At 34.5% G+C, this 23,524-nt stretch overlaps 1 protein-coding gene across 5 annotated transcripts in view; it reads right to left on the bottom strand.

The window, feature by feature from the left end:
* LOC115879891 (oocyte zinc finger protein XlCOF6-like) overlaps positions 1 to 23,524 on the bottom strand; it is a 596,405-nt gene that overhangs the window by 32,669 nt on the left and 540,212 nt on the right. The window contains exons 5-6 of one of the 5 annotated variants that reach the window (XM_030896931.1): positions 18,311 to 18,786; positions 15,465 to 15,952 (exon numbers count right to left, since the gene is read on the bottom strand). The exons of 2 other annotated variants lie outside the window; for them this stretch is intronic. In XM_030896931.1, the coding sequence (XP_030752791.1) occupies positions 15,480 to 15,952; positions 18,311 to 18,786 (949 nt within the window). In that variant the 3' untranslated portion in view covers positions 15,465 to 15,479. Of the gene's footprint in view, positions 1 to 2,311; positions 2,729 to 7,588; positions 8,933 to 15,464; positions 15,953 to 18,310; positions 18,787 to 23,524 lie in introns of those variants that run through there. 2 more of the 5 variants (XM_030896934.1, XM_030896925.1) reach the window with 2 other exon arrangements.

The raw sequence follows: 23,524 nt of genomic DNA on the forward strand, positions 1-23,524 counted from the left end.
AATTTCCGTTGCGTTTTTTTGCATGTGAGTGTAATTAGCACATAAAAATAGCAAGTATAGACAAAAGTAATCACCAGGATAACAAATAATAAATAGAGTCAATAAACTGCTAAATATTGAAATCGCAGGTTCGTTCAACTTTTTAATAGGTACTTAGTATACCTCATATTATAATATAAACTGGTTGAATAGATATATTTTCATCTTTTCATCTTTTCTAAAAAAAATCGAGCTATACCGGATGCGTTTCAAAAGTGACTCACTCCTATAACTTTTTTATTTTTTCAGTTAAAATAACGAGATTTGATATGTTAGTATATGATATAAATTAGGATTGATTGGCGTATTCAATATTCCTTTCGGTCACTTCCTGTTTCATTGGAAATGACAACTTTTGATTTTTAAATGGCACACTCGGTATTTTTTATGCTTTATTCCATGATTCTGAATAAAAAGTTGACATATCATATGTCAACTTTTTACATTTTCGCATATATGGTTTATTTAAAATTGTAACATGCGGTTCTTAACGCCAATTTGACTTAAAATACCAAGTGTGTGGTACTAAATTATTCGTAAAAATATGCTTTTTTCAAATATGCTAATGAGCCACCCTAGCTCCATTTAAAAAAATAAGATATGTATGATTAAAAATTCGATTTGGGCATCTTTTAACCGGTCAAGTCAACAAACAAAACCGACTAGTAGACGAACTACAATCGGATGAGATTCTGGGAATGGTCTCGGATCTCACACCACCAATCCAACTCTTGACGCGCACCTACAACGTCCTGTTTCCGAATAGGGACGAATGGGATAAGCCGAGAAACGGCTTATTATTTGCGGAAATGTGTTGGTACACGGACGGATCCAAAAACGATAAAGGATCTGGCGCAGGAATCTACTGCAGCAGTCCAAAGACTGAGATCTACCAGAGTCTTGGAAAACACACCACTATTTTCCAAGCTGAGCTATATGCGATTGAAACCTGTGTGCAACTGCTGGTAGAACAGCAATACACCGGGAAAACAATAAGCATATTTTCGGATAGTCAAACCGCGTTGAAAGCACTTGAGGCAACGAAAAGTACGTCCAGGACGATTCTTCATTGTAAGAAACTACTCAATATATTAGGAGATGGAAACAAAGTGTCGCTAATATGGATACCGGGATATGTCGGCCTAGAGGGAAATGAACGTGCTGATTCCCTCGCCAAAACTGGTGCAGGCTCGCCATTCGTGGACCCAGAACCGACACTTAGCGTACCAAAAAATCTCGCATGAAGGCTCTGTGAATGGGTTAGGGGTGTAACGCTTCGGGACTGGTATGACAGTCCCGGAATGGAACATGCCAAAACAATCCTAGCAGGGCCATCCAAACGTAGAACAGATGAACTCCTAAAGGCTGGTATGAACGGAGCGCGTACGCTTACTGCAGTATACACGGGCCACTGCCGGCTGAGATCACACCTACAGAGGATGGGACTGGTGGAAGACGCCGAATGCCGACTCTGTATGGAAGATGACGAAACAATGAATCACGTTATGTGTACCTTCCCTGCTGGGGGCAGGACCAGGTTTGAGGTGTTTGGCAAACCCACGCTAGACTTATCAGACCTAGAAGACATATCACCCTCGGACATAACGGCCTATGTTAAAAGGCTGGGTCTTGAGGGCGAACTTTAATGCTCTTTTTCTATTAAAGAGCTTGTAGAAACTGAGCCACAATAGGCCCTCGCGGCCTCAGTGGAGGGTCCCACCTGGGACTCACTCTTAGTAAAATGCAGTAAAATACAACCGGTCAAGACAAGATACTATAAACATTAGACGATCAAATCTATTTTTCCAAGGCTCATTGATTAAAACAGTTGTCCAGACCAACACCGGTGTCGAGATGAACACCGGTATAGAGATGACGACCGGTGTTGTAGATGTACCTAACCGGTATCGAAATGAACATATGTAGGTGTCCAATGCAAAAGCGTTAATGCGGTTTTCTAATGTCTGATTGTCCAACTCTCAGAGCCGTAGAGAAATACTGGAAAGATGTAGCAACAGCGTTGTTTTATTCAGAGGGGTTGAATTAAAGTACCTTTAAAATTTTTAGGCTTTGTATATTCTTTGTTTATGAAAGTCTGGAAAACGCCACTAATACAGACCGTAAAAAATAAATAAGTGCAAAAAATCAGCTCTTTCAATTTTTTGTCGTTACACTCATTACCTACATTTACAATTCACACTCATTATCATACATTTTTGCACTTATTCATTTACAACCTGCATCTAGGTATGATTATTTCAAAATTAGTTACCTGTAGTGTGTATTGAGCAGCCAGGAAAACATAAAATGCTTCCCGCACATGCTACAGCTGTAGGGTAATTCACCAGAATGGAAATTTTTGTGTTCGTCAGCTTGAATATTTTCGTTGAATGTTTTATAACAAACGGTGCAGTAGTTTCTGAAATCGGTAGAAGTATGGTTTTTCATGTGTTTCTCTATATACGTCTCCTTTCCAGTTTTGTACGAACAGTACTGGCAATAGTACCGCTCAGTGTGTTGCTTGGAATGCAACGCGAAATCTAAACTGTGCCCAGCAGTGTAATCGCATACTTCGCAAGTAAACCTAATTTTGTGATCCTCTTCTGGACAAGCATTAGACGTTTTTAGAAACAGATCCCTAAGTTTCTTTATATCTAAAGTACTGAGTTTTTCCTTCTTAACATCAACCCTAAAAGTATTTTTGGTAGAATTTATTCAAATTATGGTAAATAGCATGTGTTTGGTTTGTTAAAAATTATGGGTAAAACAATAATGAAACTAGTAAATAGTGTAACATTTCGTCTTTATTTTAAATAGGTCATGGAAAAGGATAGTAAGTTCAGGGACCGACTGGCCATATAATCAGGGTGGCGATTGCCAGCCGGGCCCCAGCCTTCGCCCCCCGCCCTTCTTAGGACAGACCTACATATAAAATAGTTCATTATTTAATCTTAAATACACAGAAAAACTGCTGTCAACACAAAATTCATAAACACGTCAATTTTGTTTGTGAGGGGTACAACTTTTGCCCCAAAAATGATTGCAAAATCTTCAACCCTCTAAGCGGGGCTGTCATCCCCCAATTTTTTTCAAATGGGAAGGGAGGTCAAGTGGTACCGCAATGAAAAGGACTTTCTATTCTCTATACTTTCCCGTTTCGTTTTTGAAAATCGGTCGAGTCATTGAGAAAATATGAAGGATTGAAATTTGAAAAGTTTATTTAAACATTTATTAGAGTAAATAATAAGGATAAATTCCTTCGACCATTTTGCTGTTTTTTCTTATTATTTCTAGATGTTTACGCATTTTTTCACTTGCCTCAAGGTTGAACGATCAGATGCGGTAGTTGCTAGATAGTTGTTCTGTGATTTGTGCGTTGAAGTTCTTCTCAATATCGTTAAACTTTTTAGCAATTATGGTGTACTCACTTGCATAAAAAGTGAAAATAATCGAACTTTATTTTAAAAATAATGAATGTATCGGGTTGCGCAGATATTCAATGAATGCCATCCTGACAAACACCTTTATGGCAAAATTGTTCGCTAGTTAGTAGCAAAATTTCGCGAAACTAGTTCCGTTATGAATAAAAAGAGGCAGAGGGAAAATCCTGTAGTAAATGAAGCTATGGAGGTATTCATATTGGGCCAAGTTGCCATGGATAGTACGCTGAGTACAAGAAAATTAGTCAATGAGACCGGCGTGAATCGTACAAGTTCCACCATTACAAAATTCAGTTGGTACAAGAACTCAACGAAGACGATTTTGATCGTCGCTTGCAATTTTGAAACTATGAATAAACGAGTGGCGAATGATAATAATTTCCTATTTAATGTGTGTTTTTCGGATGAGTGTACTTTCTTTTAAAACGGTGTAGTTAATCAGCACAACTGTCGGTACTGGGCCGAGAACAACCTCAGGGTTTTTCACGAGCTGCACACACAAAACCCTCAGAAATCGAACATGGGGGCTGGTATTTTTGGCAATTCTATTGTAGGTCAGTGTAGAAGAATTTCAACGTACAAGTCACAGAACAGCTATCTAGCAACTACCGCACCTGATCGTTCAACCTTGTGGCAAGTGTAAAAAATGCGTAAACATCTAGAAATATTAAGAAAAAACAGCAAATTGGTCGAAGGAATTTATCCTTATCATTTACTCTGATACATGTTTAAATAAACTTTTTAAATTTCAATCCTTCATATTTTCTCAATGACTCGACCGATTTTCAAAATCCAAGCGGGGAAATATAGAGAATAGAAAGCTCTTTTGATTGTTTGATTGCGATGCCACTTGATCCCCTACCCATTTAAAAAAAGTGGGGGGATGACAGCCCCGCTTAAAGGGTTGAAGATTTTGCAATCATTTTTGGGGCAAAAGTTGTCCCCCTCACAAACAAAATTGGCGTGTTTTTGGATTTTTTGAAAAAAGAAATACCCTGGCCGTTACGCCTTGCGTAACGTTTTCGATGGGCCACCCTGTATAATAGAAATTTATTCAAATTATACCAAATAAAACCTGACCTCAAAGACTGGGTAAAAAATAATAAACCAAAATGATACAAAAATATCTTTTTATTCTCGTTAATATTACAAATTTTATAAAAGAAAATTCTTAAACGAATGATCGTATGCATTTTATTGACCATTAAAAATACTACCTATAAAGGCATATTACATATATACAAAATTATCGAAAAAAAAACGGCGTCAGCGATGGTTATAAAATGAAGAACGGTGTCATTTCATATGTAAAAGTATATGGGGAATGTCATTGATTCAATTCATTTCCAAGTCAACTAGACGCCGCTTTTTTCGATCATACAGTACTTATACTATAGTCCAAATAAAATGCATAAAAAATAATCCTATTTAATTTCTTCTTCTTATATGAGGAAAGCCATCCTGCACAGTATTTTGATAATATTAATTAAATCTTAACAACTAAATATATAAATAAAAATAAATATTTAAAATGAGGATTTATTAAACAATTACAGATCTACAGTTCATACCAAATAAATTTTTAGTCACAAGTTTGACCGACACACCGTTGCCCACTTTTATTTATTTTCAAAGTATTTTAGGAAAAAAATTAATTAATTATAAATATATAAACAGTTATTATTTACATCAATACATCTCACCTTCATTGGCGTAACTACAGGGGAGCCCGGGGGTGCCGCCCCCCCCCAGGTACTGCTGGGCGCCCCCCAGAGCAATCCTGAATTATGGCTCTTGGCTACGTATTAATTTTTATTTGCTTGTGATGCAGTAAAAATGACGCTTTTCAGTTTTGTTTAGTTAATATTATTTTGTTGTGTTCAAAAGATGCGTTAATTTTTTTTTTAATTTGTAGGTATTTAAGTACACGGTTTGATAAGCAAGTCTATGAAATTTATTGATAGAGAAATTCATGTAAACGTTTTATTCAAAAAATGTGTTTTTTAAAATTATTTTTCATTTTTAAAAAAACAAAAGCCCTAGGCCCGCCCTGGGCTCAAACCCAGCCCCCAAGCACACCCCAGGATAAATTGCTAGTTAGGCTCATGCTCACCTTCTCAACAGAACTGAACGGACATAAAGGGCCATTACTACCGCTTTCCCGTTCAAAATATTCTAATAAAGTTGCGATGAGTTTTTTACGGCTATTAACCTATCTTGTACACTTTGCACTAAAAGAGGTTCTAAACAGAACAATGTTCGACCGCAACGTCTGCTAGTAAACTTTTTTAAACTTAAAAACATCACATCACAATTCATTAAAACCAAAAACTCGTAATATACAAAACTAAAGTGTAAAAACAAATGAAAATCTCAGGAAATAAATATCCAAGCAGCATTTTCACGACTTGCGACCACATGTTTACTAAACACAACGTTGGATTAGTTACAAAAAATAGTTAGCTCCGTACCTTGGCTATTAAAATAAATGTAAACGTTGTTGTAACGTTGTGCCGACGTTGAACTAGTACTACAACAAAGTAAAAGCTTCTGCGACGTTGAATAAACGTTGTCTTGTAACCTTTTTTGCTTAAGTGATCTTTAGGTGATCAGGACAACGTAGTTACAATGTTGGGCAATAAAGAGTTTTCCGACGTCACTTTCAGTTCCTATTCCAACGTTATGCAAACGTCGTCTGTTTTACTAATTCCAACGTTGTGTTTAGATTTCCTTATTCTTACGTTGGTAGGACGTCGAGCCTCTACCTTTTTGCAACTGTATTGAACCATAACCTTAAATCTTAAATTTTCACTTCATTGTTCTGTTCAGTCAGACAGTTCAGTGCTGTTTTTGTTTTTATAAAAAAAACTTAATTAAAATGGGACATAAGAAAGGTACATATAAAACTAAATTTAAATATACATCGACATATTACCGATACTTCATCCACTCCCTCGTTTATTGAGATTATAGAGGGCGGCACAAGCTAGACTCGAGGATGACTAAATTAGGCAATCTTGCGACTAGTATACTACCTGTCAAGGCTGAACTGCGACTTTATTAGTCCAGTATGCGACTACTCGAACTACTCCATCTTAATCTCGAAAACAACAAAGTGAAAGCCGCCATGTTGTTGAATAAGAAAATGTTTCGTTCCTAAAATAGCAATTCCTGCTTTTTGAATGCATTAATTTGAAATATTTGGTCCTAAAAAACACGCGGAAACAATTTTTTCGACTGCGAATAAATTATTCTCATTTGACTAAAAAAAATCAAGAAATTTTTTAAACTTCTTTAATTTTAAGGCCCATTAGTATATTTCAAAGTAGAAACAATACATTTATCAATAAAGTTGTTTGCGTTTAACTTTTTTGCCTTGGGTAACGAGTTACAGAGTCGGTTAAAGTGTTTCAATAATTACGATCTTCAAACATGCTGCACACTTAAATACTTTTGTTTTGTTTTCCTTTACTGCCATCTGGCATATGTCTCTAACTAAATCATAAAAATAATATTTTTACTATAATTATCCCAATTTAGGATAAAACGCGACTTAGACGCCATATTATTAGTTTTGTGTTTCTGTGAATTAGGATTTTAAACAACGTTGCAGTTTGTACTAAATTAGGCTGCTAGCCAACGTAGGTATCCAACGTCGTTTCGACTCAAAAATTATTCTCCAAACTAGTGCACACTAGGGTTGGCACGAGGTTGTGCCGACGTTGCGCCCCGACGTTTGGTCGCGTGACACAACGTTGTCCCGACGTCCAAATGCTGCTTGGGTAAATAAGTGTGGCAACTTGACATTTTCAACAGGAGAGCTACCACCTGAATCCCCACCGCGAAATTTAAATTCCAGTTAGTCAGCACGGCGCCGAATATGTCCATGGTTGGCAACACATGATTTTAAAAATGGCACCCTCGATTAAGTAACTAAAAGTTTAATTGATATCAAATATAGTAGAGTTATTTTACAGATTAATTCTTTTATTATTTTTATATTGTTGTTTTTCTTACAGTACAAGTGGCGAAATACCCATTGTACTTTTTTGAAGAGATGAATCCGCCACAGAGGTATAGGCATTTTAAGTGAAGAATACCCAACATAGTAAATTTTAAAGATTTTTAATTTTTGTACAGTTTGAGTTGTAAAACTAAGTTATCAGAGAATCACCCAAAAAACTAACTGAGTAAAATCGCTTAAATATAACTTAAAGTTAAGTGTTACTTAAAACTAAGTAAAATAACTAGGTTGGACTTCGTACAAAATTATCTCCTCAATATTTTCATCTTTCGAATTATGAGCTGCGGCCTCATAAAAGTCCTTTGTTAAATCGAGTTCGAAAGCTATTTCTTCGCTATCTTCTGTCAGTTCGGAAGAACTTTCCACACTTGAAGGCTCTATAATACTTCTTAAATTATCAATACTATCCGTATTTTCAGAAGATTCCGGGGTTTTACTCTTAAAGAAAGATGGATGTTTCTTATTTTGGTGCGATTTCAGAGAATTCGCGTTTTTAAACAATTTGAAACAGGTCGAGCATTGGAAATTCCTCTCTTCTATGTGCGAGACCTCGTGCCTTTTTAAGGAATTTTGATTAAAAAAATTCCTACCGCAATGATCGCATAGAAACATCTTGCTCTGCAGATGAGCGGCGTCCAAGTGATCCTCTATCGATATTCTAGCCACGAACGTTTTTTCACAAAGTTTACACTTAAACTTTCCATCTTCCATCCTGTCGTAATGTTTGGTGTGCGAGGTGGTTATGTGGGCTTCCAGAGATTCACTCGTGGTGAATTCTCTGGTACAAAAAGGACAGGCAAACACCACCTTGATCTTCATTGCGTCGTCTTGCTCGTGACGTTTAGTATGGTGGCGTAAAACTATTATAGAATAAAATTTCTTACCGCAAATGTTACACAAATAACTAGTCTCTTTCGTGTGGTAGGTGTTGATGTGAGCCGTAATGCTCTGGAAGGATTGAAACGTTTTGCTACAATATTTGCACAGATATAAACCGTTGGGTAACCGGTTAAGTTGTTCATTGTGATATTTTTTCTTGTGAGCCTCGTATTTCTCTTCGTTGACATAAGTTTTAGTGCAGCAAGTGATTCGTATCTTTGGACGCTCGTGAAATTTTTTTACGTGTATTCGTAAGAACTTGTTGCCTTTGAATCTTTTATCGCAAATATTGCAGTACTTTCCTTTTATATTGTCTGAAGAAAGCTTACAGACTTTTTTATCGGTGTGATATTGAAGTTCAGTCTCGCTTTTGAACTGTTCGTCGCAGCGTTGACAGAAAAACGTAACGTTCGTAATTTTTATGTCGACATAATCTGTTGAATCGGAATCCTCAAATGAAAACTCTAATCTATCGTCACTATCTCTTTTCATTCCATTAATCAAATTTAACATATCTTCTTTATTATTGTCCTCTATAATACTTTGAGATCTAAAAGGAAAAGATCATTATTGATATTAAAACTAGGTATATTATGAGTCGACAATTTAATATTTGAAATAAAAGCCTTGGATTATTTTACAGTCTTTTTATTGCGCGCTTCTTGTAAATAGTTAATTTATTATTATACTGTTCTTCTCTTTTCTGTATTTTCGGAAGAATACTCATAGCTATCACAGAAAGTAATTATATTAGAAAAATTAAGGAAAAAAAATATACGACATATTAAAACCATAATATTTATTATAATATCCAAATAAGATACCAACAACATTTCATTTAAAATAATGAAATTATCTTGAATAAAATAAAAAATGTAAACAATGAATACAAAATAAAATATATACGTTGATTGAAAGAATTGGAAAGATAGGCAACTTAATGAGCGAATTCCTGACAAGGCTGATTTGATTTCCCCTTGCGTCGCAAGTGCTGTACGGTGGAGACACCAATCGTTCTGTAGCCAACACATAAAATATTTATTTTCTCTAATTCGGCTAGCGAAGGCATATCGAAGACGGTGTGAAACTGAAAGCGACAGTGTTGCCATATTAAAATGTGTAATATCTGCAATACGTTTGACGAAAATATCTTTGGATGAAAAACCCGCGTTTTATTTGTGTTAAATATAGAATAAACAAAACAAAAATAAAAATTCTTTTATAGGTACTGTAATATATAGTAAATATATCATGATCAAAAAAAGTCGTTTAGTTGGCTTGGAAATTACAATTATTGCCATTTACCATTTAATATTTTACATATTAAATAACACAGCGATCGTCATTTTTAATCCAATTCTGACGGCGTTCTTTGTTTAATTATACAATATTACATTAAATTGTTTCATGATATAGAAGATCCGTAATTATTAACGTACTGTATCCAAAATCTGTAAATGTACGGATTAATCAGTAGTTCTGGCAACACTGTCTTCGATAACCACTCACTCTGTCTCTGTTTCTATAATATCGAGGGGGAATACATATGATATGACGTATTTTTTGAACCACCCCGACCTACCCCTTAGGCGGCACCCCTACTCACTTGAAAATCTTAAATGGCAACACCCCACTTGTGGTGCCTTTTCCATGAAATCCCATAAACGATGTTAAACGATGATCATAACGTTTTTTTAGGTGAAATTGAAAAACTAGCCCTTACACGAAAAATTAGGTGGACATTAATGAAAAAGGTGATTTTTTCAGCATGAATTACAATTTGGGACCCGGCTAAATGAGGCAAATGAGGTATTTTTCAAAGCACCCCAACCCACCCCTAGGTGCCACCCCCTCTCTTCTAATCTCAAGATAGCGATACCCCACTTGTGACACTTCTTTGGAAAGCTAATTGAAATTGCTAAACGATGGTCATACAGACTTCAACTTGCTTACTGGTAAGTAGTGATAAGAAATATAGGTGTGACAATTTGAAAGAAATTTAAAATGAGAATTTATTTTAACAATTGCTCAAAATGACAGCCGTTTTGTTCCATACAAAAATACAAACGATTTTCAAATTCTTCTCTCACTTTTTGGAAAGTCTCTCTCGGAATATTTCGACATGCTTCAGTTCTCCTCTGCCGCAATTCTTGCAACGAACCTGGTTTTGTCTTGTAAACTATGGATTTAGTGTAACCCCACAAGAAAAAGTCTAAAGGAGTGAGATCAGGTGACCTTGGCGGCCACTCGATTCGGCCCCTTCTGCCAATCCATTGCCTTGGATAATATTTATCCAACCACCGCCTTGTGACAATAGAATAATGCGGAGGGGCTCCATCTTGCTGAAAGTGTATGAGCTCTTCATTAAGAGTTATAATAAATTTCTCTGTACCAGTTTTTTTTGCTCGCAATTGTACATGGATACAAAAATAATTCATTCTATTGATTTTGACACGTTTTGACAATTTTTTTTTAATTTTTGGCTCCTTTTTTGTTCTTTTTTATGACAATCGTTCAGCATTTTTTATACGCATTCCAAAGAGGTGTCACAAGTAGGGTATAGCTATCTTGAGATTAGAAGTGAGGGGGTGGCACCTAGGAGTGGGTCGGGGTGGTTTGCAAAATACCTCATTTGCCTCATTTACCTGGGTCCTGGGTTATGATCAAGAAAAATCACAGATCTTCCTGGATCTGAGTAAGAACAATCTTCGGATTGTCACGGGGTTTTTAACAGGACACTGTCTCCTCAATGAACACCTCAGTAGATTGAAACTAAGAAGAAACGGCGAATGCAGATTCTGTGGGGAAGGTGGGGAAACACCAGTACACCTCATCACTGAGTGCGCCGAGACGACAACCATTCGTGCCATGAATTTTGGTACGACTGATATTGGAGATGGAGAACTACCCTCTATAAAACCGTCCCAGATACTGGCTTTTGTCAAAGCCCTGGGACTGTATGATGAGTTATGATTCAAGAAAGGGGGACACAATGGATCTGTAAGGTCGAAGTGATTAACCCCCCTCCCACTCATTCTAAATTCTAAAAATTCTGGGTCCTAATTTGTAACATGCTGAAAAAATCACTTTTTTCATTTTTATGTCCACCTAATTTTTCGTGTAAGGGGTGGTTTTCAATTTCACCCTAAAATTTTATGATTATCGTTTAGCATTTTTCATGGGCTTTCCAAAAGGCGCCACAAGTGGGGTGTTGCTATTTAAGATTTTCGAGTGAGTAGGGGTGCCGCCTTAGGGGTAGGTCGTACTGGTTAAAAAAACGTCATATGTATTCTCATTCGATATTATAGAAACGGTATTTTTTATTTTTTTGATATCTTTTTTGGTTTAAAAATTATAACCATTGTAAGTTTTCAGTGGCCCACCCTGTATATCTCGGACAGGTTTTGTGCCACGAAATCTCCCATAAGGTTGTGCATCCTCTTATTTTTTCAATCAGCGATATATCATTAAACAGACATATCAAATAGATTTTATATTTAAATATACGCTCCTCCGATAAATACCATGTGATTAAAACGGGCCACAGATTATACGATTTATCGTACTACAAGTTGTACAACATCAAATCGTTTCGACCGTTGGATCAATGGTTGGATAGTTAGTGGCTTTGTAGTACTACTTGTAGTAAGACAAAGTCGTATCGTACGGAAGTATGGCATGCAGAAAATCTGTAGTACAACGCAGTAGTATATACGATAGATTTGATGGTTTGTTTGTAAACCCTATGTGTCGCAGACAGATCGTTTACATTTTTCGTTGCACATGGTTAAACAATCTCTTAAAAATGGATACCAACCAGAAGTTTTGGGCGGCATTTATAGAAATTTATCATAATCAACCTTGTTTGTGGGATGTTAAAAGTGTCTTCGTCCATTCGTAAGTAGTTCTTAAAATCGACTGGTTCATTAGCAGAAATTTCACGTAAAAGGTTCATATGAGAGTACAGTTGTCGTTTTTGTAACCAATTTTTGCACCATTTTCTTCTTTTTTTGGGCTGTTCTTCGTCTTTGTCTAACAAAACTAACAAAATTGCATCTTGAGTCCTTTTTGATAAATTCGATGTCATGTTGACGTTGAACACAATAGAATTCAAAATGACTGGAAAATACAACTACTACTTGTTGGTGATAACATCAAATGGTAGTTTTAGTTAGTGAATAAACGCGGATCCGATCTGTCGTTCCAGAGGTTGTATCAACTTGTCGTACGACATGTAGTACGACGAATCGTATTAATGTGTGGCCCGTTGTAGTTTAAGTTTGTGGACAATAGCGCGTCCGATATGTCGTTCAAACGGTCGAATCAAATTTGTGTTGTACAACCTGCAGTACGATAAATCGTATAATGTGTGGGCCGTTTTAAGGCTGTTATCATGATAAAAATTCATAGACACTAAATATTTTACCATTTGTACAATAACTTACATAACAATACAAATTGTACCTTGTACCACTCAGTTTTTTGTAAATCTAAAATAAAAGCTACATACACCATAAAAGGTAACCCAGTGAGAGCGTTCTGAAAAAACTCTGTCAGGATTTTGGTTTGAGATCTTCAGTCCGATTTTTTTTATAAAGTAAAGCCAGTAAAGCCCATACCACATCCCGATTCAAACATAGTTTCAAACAAAAATTGTGTATTTTTTAATGAAATGCTAAATAGTTTTAAAAAAAAATAATAGGTTATGATGATATTTTTATAAAAGAAATTTAATGGTAAATAATATAAATGCAAAAATATACTGCAAACCAGTAAGAAAATGAAAACTTTATTGTAAAAATATACAGTGTGTCAATTTTAGAACTTCCCACCCTTAATATCTTTCTTGTAGTTAAAAATATGAAAAATTGGAAAGACACCTCTGGGATTTGACTGGCACATGGGATTTGACTGGCATTCTGCTGTAATTTAAGATCATCAATTAGTAGATCATCAATTAGTAGATTGTGTTTTATAAACAATGGAGTTAAGATGTCCCCCCAAAAAACAAAAGTCTAAGTGATCTTGAAAGCCATTCAATTGGTCTCCTTCTGCCAATATATGTACCCGGAAATCTCTCGTTTAACCACTGTCGGACCGCAAAAAAATAATGAGCTATAGCACCGTCCTGCTGGAATGTTAACAAAAACTGATTAGAGGTTGCAACTCATTCGAATTTGAGAAAGGAAACTTTAATGTTTATGATGATTTTTTGTTTATTAGTATTTCGAATTTCGACCCCCTAGAGAAATGTAATGGTTACATCCTTGTTACCCCTAATCTTAACCCCTAAACACTAGCCTGAAAACCAAAATCTCAATGCAGGTATGTTTTATTGTTTCTGTCACTTTGAAACGCGATTATTCGGAAATATCTGGACAAAAAGCAACAAAGTAGGATACCACTGAAAAGAGAATTAAATGCCCTTTAAAACGATGTGCCACTTGACCCCCATTCCCATTTAAGATTGCAAGGGTGACATCTACCCCCCTAAGGGTTTGAAAGAAAAAGGCCAAAAATAGTAATTTAAAGTGTCCCCCTTACTAATAAAATTGACGTGTTTTTTCGATTTTTCATATTTTTAACTGCAAAAAAGATATTAAGGGTGGGAAGTTTTAAAATTGACACACTGTATTTGAATCATCCTTTATATCCATAAAAATAAAAGTTTAAAGTTTTAATTCATGATTTAAAATAGAATAATTCATGATTTTTCCCTGGGCTACAATTGACCATATATTTAAAAAAACTGGAGTGAAGCTGTCGAATCAGAAACCTGATATTAAAGGCCCCCATTCACTGGACGATTTTGTAGCAACCAAGTTGAGCGATAACATTGCTTCTAAATTTCTTGAAAATTTGGTTGCTTGGAACGGACCTTTTATAAGGCGACATTCAAGCAATTTGATTGTCAATCAATTTTTCTGGAAATTAATCGAGAATTTCCGACACTCTCTTGTTCACGTACTAAATAATAAAAATAGTTGAGCAATCTGGTTGCCGACGTCCATTGATTGGGCGATCCTCGTACAACCTCTTTAAATTGCTGGCAATCGCAACCCGATTCACCTTCCGCACTGTAAATCAAAAGATTGCTTGGCAACCACAATATCGCTTTCAATTTGATTGAAATGATGCAATAACCTGGATATCTTTCGACAATTTAATCGAAAGCGACTATATCACTCGATCGAATTGCTCGTTTATCGCCTAGTGAATGGCAGCCTTAAGGTTTTTACAAATACTGGATCATTCTCTATCATAAAGTAGTGCATTCAATAGAAAAATACACGGTGTCCCATATACATTACAGGGAACTCGTAAACCAGAAGAGATACAGAAATGATTTAATTAGAGAAAATTTGCGCTTTGCTGAAACTTAACATCATGTTTCGAAATACAGGGTGACCCATTAGTGCGAGGAAGTCCTATATCGTGGTTGTTGTCAAAGATATGAAAAAAAGTTATACTAAGGGTCGGCATTTCTGGTCTTGGGTGCCAGTTTGCATGATTATGTGTGTGTAAAAATACAAGCATCATTTTTTGGGTGTGAAACATCATTCGCTATTCTTAAAAAAATCCAAGGAGGCAATAGAGAAAGAAGGATATATCCTCTATTATTCATTCGGGACAATACCGGTATCAGGTCAAGGAGAGACCAAGTTAAAGAGGTGGAAAAATGGAGACATATCCTCCAGCCTCCACTTCACGGTTACCTCAGCCGGAGACAAGCTCCTCGACTGTGAAGGGCACGGAGGGCTAAACCCCAACCGTGGAAGGGTGTATACTGTATACCCTCGTAGGAGATAGATGCCCACTCCTCGGAGGATGAAGATCTGTTGTCAGAGGAGGGTTCACATTCATCCTGTCTCCCCTACAACAGGATGTATGACGACTGTATGATGAGCTATGAGCTATAACTCTGGAAAGAGGGACACAATACGTCTTCAAGATGGGGTGATTAACACCCCCCCCCTACTCACTCTACTCTACATTCTTATATAGAGCACCGTATATATTCTTTCATACATATTAAGACTAATATACATATAATTTATTATCACAATATTTTTTTTATATTTTGTTAACAATTATTTTCAACTTATCGTTCCGTGATTCTTTTTAATGTGAGAATTGAGACAACCCCTACTAACAAATTTATTATGACAAATTTCGCACTCGTACGGTTTTTCGCCCGTGTGATGCCTCATGTGAACAGTCAATGGAGTCCTTTGTGTGAACGACCTACCGCAAACAGTACACTGGTAAGGCCTTTGGCCAGTATGGGTTCTTATGTGAAGTTTCAATGTCGTTCTCAATCCAAAGGTTTTGCCGCACTGTTTACATTCCAAAGGTTTTATGCCTTGGTGAATGTACATGTGATCTCTCAAGGAACGTTTTGAATTGACTTTTTTGCCGCACAAATCGCAAATAAAACGTTGGCCGCCGTTTTCGTGCACTCGTTGGAAATGTTGTCGTAAGTACCGTTCTTGAAGGAAAGTTTTATCGCAAATCTTACATCGGATGTTCGTATTTTCGTTGTACCCTTCAGCGTGTCGAGCCATATGACCTAAAATTCCGAATATTCCTATTTAAGTATCACAGTTAAAATCCGCAAAGTATATGATTTATTTTTTATTCCTTACGGTTAGTGGTGAGTAAATGCAAGACCAAAACCAATCCTTCCTTAGTATTATTCTTGCAGGGTCCAGTCTTGATATTGATCTTGCTGCAAGACTTTTGCAAGAGATTTTTACAGATTATTATTATTTTAACAATTTTTACCAGGTGCTACACTCACAGGCACGATAAACGAGCATCTTAAAATTTTGATGTAGGTATACAGGGTTGTTCACCACATACGACACGGAGTATTCTAGCTAAACGATTAGATTTTTACAAATTGTAAGTTTTCGGTTCATTAAAGGACTATGAGAGCTACAATTTAAAAATAATTTTAGATACAGAGTATCCCAAATAAGTAAAAAATGTAATAGTTTGAATAGTATTTTTTTAAATGGAACATCCTGTATATTATTCTATTTTTGGATTCTACGATTAAAATAAAGGTAAGTTTGGTTAAAGTTTATCATACTTAAACCTTACCGTTTTTTAAATATTTTCAATTTTGTGAAATTGCAGTAAAAAATTTAAAGCTTTATTTCTCCAAAGGTATGAAAGGTTTTAATACTAAATATTTACTGAAGATTATTTATTGAACAGATATTGTGTTGCAGTAATAAAAATTGTGCTACCTTATACAGAGTGTCCAAAAATGTATAATAAATAATTACTAGCTTTAAACGGCAATAACTTGTTTAATTTAAATGGAACACCCTGTATATTTTACGTGAATCAGATGCACAATTTAATTGTCTATCAAATTGTATTATACCATTTTTTTCCTATCTCTTCAAATTTTCCTAGAAAATGCATTTTTTTTATAATTTAAACTTCATTTATCACTATATCCATGGAATATTGACATTTTAGATTTTTTAAAGCAACAAATGTACAAAATATACAGGTGCTAAAAACGATAATATTACTAGCCCATTTGTATATAAAAAGAAAACTATTTAAATCTTTATAAAAGAGTTAGTATACCATTAAATAAATATGGGGGGGAAATATATCACACCATTATTTCCCCCCAAATATTAATTAATTGCATACTTAATTGTGTTAGTTAATAAATTATTCTAAATAAATGTGGATTTGAATGAAAAATCAATATAATAATAAGTTATGAAAATGAACGTCTCTGTTGTTATAAATAAGCATTCGTCAAAAAATTAAATAAAAATTTTAAGGTGTTGTACTGTCTAATACACATACAAAATTCAGTTTTTTAGTATTTTGAGCCATTATTAATAATCAACGCAAAAAGTCAATTAATGTAGTTTGAATAAGGGAATCATATTATTTGGTCCTCTAACAAATACTTGAACAGGTTTTTTTTAATTTTTTAATGAAATAAACGAACTATATCGACAATATTAGTCTGTACTCTTTAAAAAATTGTTACATCTTTAAAACTAATCTAAAATGTCAATATTCCATGGGTATATTGATAAATGAGGTCTAAATTATAAGAAAATGCATTTTCTACGAAAACCTGAAATGGTAGGTAAAAAATGGCATTACACAATTTGATAGACAATAAAATTGTGCATTCGATTCTCATAAAATATACGGGGTGTTCCATTTATATTAAACAAGTTATTGCCGTTTAAAGCTAGTAATTATTTAATATAAATTTTTAGACACTCTGTATAAGGTAGTATTTTGTTTATTGTTTCAACACAATATCTGATCAATAAATAAACTTCAGCAAATATTTAGTATTAAAACCTTCGATACCCTAGGAGAAATGAAGTTTTAACTGCAATTTCATAAAATTGAAGATATTTCAATAACGGTAAGGTTTAAGTCAAGCCTTAATCAAGTTTACCTTTATTTCAATCGTAGAATCCAAAAATAGAATAATATACCGGGTGTTACATTTAAAAAAATAAACCTATAATATTTTTTTTTATTTATTTGGGACACTCTGTATCTTGTGAAAATATTTTTAAATTGTAGCTCTAATAGTCCTTCAACGAACCCAAAACTAAGAATTTGTAAAAATCTAATCTAATCTATCGCAAGTTTCTCGATTTAAATTAGGACCACCCTGTATATTTAAAAATAAAAATTTTCATCGGACGAATATTGCTTCTTTCTTGAAGAAATTTAATCTGCATCAAATTACTTAAAATATTATTTATTTAAAGATATTGCACGTAGAAAGTGCCTTTAGTAAAAATCCATTAAAAAGTGCAAGACTTGGAAGAGTCTTGCGGTAAGACCCTGCAAGATCAAGACCAAGACTACTAGTAGACGGCCAGATTAGGTCTTGATCTTGCATTCGCTCATCACCACTTACTTTGAAGAGCAGCTTTGTCATAACAGGTTCTTCCACATATATTACACATATGATTGCTGCAGCCGTGTTTTGAGCCCACATGATTTATATATTCCTGATTAGTGACAAATCCTACATTGCACTCTTCGCATTTGGCAATGTATTCCTTCAGATGTCGTCTCCTGTGTATGATCCAGGATCCCTTTGACTTCAATTTAGCCGTACAAAATTCACAATCGAACAGCATTTGTTCACCGTGCATACGAATGTCGTGGTTCTTCAACTGAGAGTCGGTCTTAAACGATTTCCTGCACTTGGTACAAAGGTACGGCCTTTCATCCGTGTGAATTAAAAGGTGCTTTTTCAGATGCCAGTTATCTCTAAGAGTTTTCGGACATAACGGACAACATAGTTCCAGTTTTTCTCGAATTTTCTTTGCCTTGCTGGATTTTCGACGCCCCTCTAGCTTCTCTTCTTTTATTTCTATTTTTATTAATCTACAAATTAAAAGAAATTAGAACTAACGCATAAAAACCTTAAGTATCGTGTATAATTCAAAGTAATATGTTTAATACAGGTTTTTAAGAATACACCTTTTTATATACCGTTTTATGTCTCAAATATTAATTATAGATTTTTCTCTATAAATATGTTTCGCCTTGTTCTAACTTTATCAAGAGTACCTAAGTTATCGTAAATACTACTGATATCTTCTTAACATAGGATATCGCATGCAAATTTCGAACTGTCCTAATATTGGCTATCCTGTTGTAAGTAGTTTTTTTTAAATTCGGCATACGCATAGCTGAAGATACATGGCAAATTTAAGGAAACTTGCATCTATTATTTTAAAAATTCAACATATCGACTCTTCCTTCTTTATTCATTTTTGAATCCGTTTGCTTAATCCGCAAGCACATAATATCTGCTATTCCCAAAAAGTCATCTCACAGCTATTCACTTAGGAATGCGGAGCACGATCTTTATCTGCCAACCCCGTGCTCAGAACTAGTTAAAGGCTCAATACTGTACCAAATGCCAAAAATGTACAACCATCTGCCTTTGAATATCAAGTCGCTTTCATTCTTTCTCGCATTTCGCAAAGCTCTGAAATCATACTTACTGGAGAGAGCCCTATATGCGGTAAACGACTTTTTTTGTTGATGTTTAATCATGAACAATTTTGAATTTTAAAATTTTGGTCATCTCACAAACTAGTTAAAAGTCTAGTACTTAATATTTTATGACTCTTAAATGATTATATCCATTTACAATTTTCCTATTGTAAAATTTTATTGATACGCCTTTTTTGTGTTCTGCAATGTCAATGTATTAATGTAGTAATTTTAATGACGTAATTTTTTTTGAATTGTATGATTTGTATTGTATGATATTTTTTATTATTTGTATATTTTTTGTGCCTTTGTTTGTTTTGTAAATGCTTTGTTGATGAAGCTATTTTGGCTTTTTGTACAATAAAGCGTTATTTATTATTATTATTAAATTGAAACTGAACAGGTAACAATGGAAATATGAGTTGTCATCGTATGATTTTGTGAATGTCAAATTGTATTTTCTATACAGTTCTTGTAGTGCGTGAGCTTTTATCTAATTTAAACAAGTTTTAAATTACAAAATTAATTTCGGGAACAATAACCGTAGGTACTATTACGTAGTAGTTTAGATAGCACAAGAAATTACATTTTGACAATGATAAAATCATAGGTTGACAACTTATGGTAGGTATGTAGACATTTGCCTGGTTTTGCGTTGTTACCTGTTTAGTTTAAATTTAAAAATAGATGCAATTTTCCTTAACTTAATTAAAATCGGCTTGTTAAAAATCGTTCAAATTTTGTAAAATTAAAAGGGGAGCCAATATTTGGACAGTTCAAAATGTATGGGATTTCCTATGTTTGAAACAACGATGCGCCACTCGGTAGAGAAAAATCTATAATAAATAGCGTATGATAGAAAAAAAAAACGACGTCCAGTTAGTTTGGAAATTATACACACGAACAATCGATGACATTCCTCATATAATTTTACATAGAAGTGCGACAGAGGTCTAATTTTCGATAATGACAGCAGTCTATTTCCAAGCCATCTCTGACGAGATTTTTTTCGATCATATTGGCTTTGAAACATTAAAGGGCTATATAAATGCATTCTATTATGGTAGTAATATGTATATAAGTAGTAAAATATGGTTTAAATTTAAGCTAAAATGAATACTTACAGCAGGTTTAAAAAACAGCACATGCACATCACAGACAACCCATAGCCCCTTAAGTAAAATATATTTTATTCATTTACCGTCTCTACACTACTCGCGAAGTAACCCGAAGTAAGTCCAAGTCGAATAGTGAATAGAGATATGGCGTGTTTCCTCATCTAATGAAAATATACCGAGACAAGACCAAGTTAGATGAGGCAACACGAAATAACCTTCCTCACTATTCAAACTTGACCTACTTCGGCTGAGTTCGTGAATAGTGTAGAGGCCGTTTAACAAGCATATACGAATAATAATATACATTAAAAGCAAATTACCCTAATTTAAAAAAGGTGTCCATTGATCCTAAAGAGACCTGGTTTGGAATACAAAAGTCAAAGCAATAAGGCCCGTATTTATAGTTGCGTCTCGAGACGCCAAGACGGTCTTGGGCTCTTGAGAGCGCAATCCACAGAATACACGAGCAAACGTCATTTTGGAGATTGCGATTTTCATTTTGGAGATTGTCATTTTGGATAGTTTATGTGATCTGTGGATAGTTTCTTAACCTAACTTTTTTAGTAAACAAAGTAAATCCCTTGTAAATCCGTTTTGTCTGATTAAACAGTTTTGAATATGTTAGAAGAGTTTGAGGATATTTTGGACCATGTGGAAGAAGAAAGTCGTCTTCGAGTTCCAAAAAGATATATACGGGATGCAGGAAATCCAATAGAAATGTTTAGCGAGGGGGGATTTATGCCGATATAGGTTTAACAAGGCTGCAATTACAGAAACTATTTTACCTCTTATAAATTGAAGACTTGCAAAAACCTACCAATCGTGGTCTACCCATTCTCACGGTTATTCCGTGAAAGTAACCCTCTTCCTTTTTATTTATAATTGGAATGTGTAAATTAGCATCTTAAACCAATATTATGAAGAACAGCTGTTGCACAAATAATAGCAACAGTTGTTTTGTAAACCTCGGATACATGGACGACGTTTTTTCCAAGTCCCAAATAGCCTTTCAACATTTCGCGTTCTTCTATGGGCAAAGTTATACCTGGTTTCTTGTTGATTACCTAGAAGTAGAACAGGAGTCAATAGAAATGGCCTACGTGTATATGCATTGTCTCCAAAAAGTAAATCAGGAATATCACGCCTTTCCGTTAGCATTCTTAAATTACTTCGATCGAATATACCACTATCATGACTTGACCCTGGATATCCAACTATAATATCCATAATTTCCCTTTTGGGACCTGAATATTTAGACTAAAAAAACTTTTGCAATTTTGAAATACTTCCACATTATTGCATTATTCTTGATTATCTGGCTTATTGTAGGTTGGCTAACACCACGCAAGTCTCCATTTACCATCTGAAAATTACAAGTCGCATAAAACTGTAAACAAATTAGTAATTGAATAACGGGGAGAATGGGTAAACCACGATTGGTAGGTTTTTGCAAGTCTTCAATTTATAAGAGGTAAAATAGTTTCTGTAATTGTAGCCTTATTAAACCTAATCGGCATAAATCCCCCCTCGCTAAACATTTCTATTGGATTTCCTGCATCCCGTATATATCTTTTTGGAACTCGAAGACGATTTTCTTCGTCCACATGGACCAAAATATTCTCAAACTCTTCTAACATATTCGAAACTGTTTAATGAGATAAAACGGATTTACAAGGGATTTACTTTGTTTTTTGTTTACTAAAAAAGTTAGGTTAAGAAATAAGAAACTATCCACAGATCACATAAACTATCCAAAATGACAATCTCCAAAATGAAAATCGCAATCTCCAAAATGACGTTTGCTCGTGTATTCTGTGGTTTGCGCTCTCAAGAGCCCAAGACCGTTTTGGTGTCCCGAGACGCGACTATAAATACGGGCCTAAGTCTCGGTCTCAACATTTAATATGACAAAGTTAAATTGTTACACGTGTTTCGCTCATTCGAGCATCATCAGACAAATCTACAGAAAAGGTCCAACAGCTTACATTTGTACAACACCAACAGTGTTGTACAAATGTAAGATGTAAGATGTAAACGTGTGTGGTGTGACCTTTTCTGTAAATTTGTCTGATGATGCTCGTATGAGCGAAACACGTGTAACAATTTAACTTTGTCATATTAAATGTTGAGACCGAGACTTAGAGTCTTATTGCTTTGGCTTTTGTATTAAATTACCCTAAGTTGATAATAAAGAAATCAATCAAAAACAAACAAACTGAATAAAATAAAATCAGTAAATATATTTTGTAACTTTATGACTGCAAAATAAATCAATAATTGCGTATTAAAAACAATATATTATGTATAAATATTTACAGATATAGAAAGCTTATTTATACAGCTAAAAGTCCAAAGACTTCTTTGATTATATTATTATGACCATACATAAAAATATAACATTTGAAATAAATGACGTTTTTAAAAATCTAGGAAATAGACGAAGAAAAGATGTAACATTGCAAAATTGAGCTTGTTGACTGTGTGTTTCGCTCACAATTGATTGACCCTATACAGGGTGAGTCTTAATAAAGTGCAAATATTTAGGGGTAGTATATTTCGACCTCAGAAACACGATTATGAGGGTTTTTGGCGATTTTTTTTGGAAAATTTGGATTTTTATTTAGTTTCTACTTAAAAACATAATTTCTTGATAATTTGGCAACATAGGTAATAGATTAAATTTACAAAAAAAGATAATCCAGAAAAGATGCAGTGGATCTCAGAATTTTAGCAAAAAATCTTTTTTGGAAAAGATTTTGGACACTTTTTTGGGTTATACAGGGTTGTTCACCACATACGACACGGAGTGTTGTAGCTAAGCGATTAGATTTTGGCAAATTGTAAGTTTTGGGTTCCTTGAAGGACCATTAGAGCTACAATTTAAAAATATTTTTACAAGATACAGAGTGAAAAAAAAACTGAATAAAATATAATTAGTAAATATATTTTGTAAATTTATAACTGCAAAATAAATTAATAATTGCGTATCATAAACAATATAT

The sequence above is a fragment of the Sitophilus oryzae genome, unplaced genomic scaffold, assembly GCF_002938485.1.
Source record: "Sitophilus oryzae breed Bouriz unplaced genomic scaffold, Soryzae_2.0 scaffold_158_pilon_pilon, whole genome shotgun sequence".
In the NCBI taxonomy this organism is placed as follows: Eukaryota; Metazoa; Arthropoda; class Insecta; order Coleoptera; family Curculionidae; genus Sitophilus; species Sitophilus oryzae.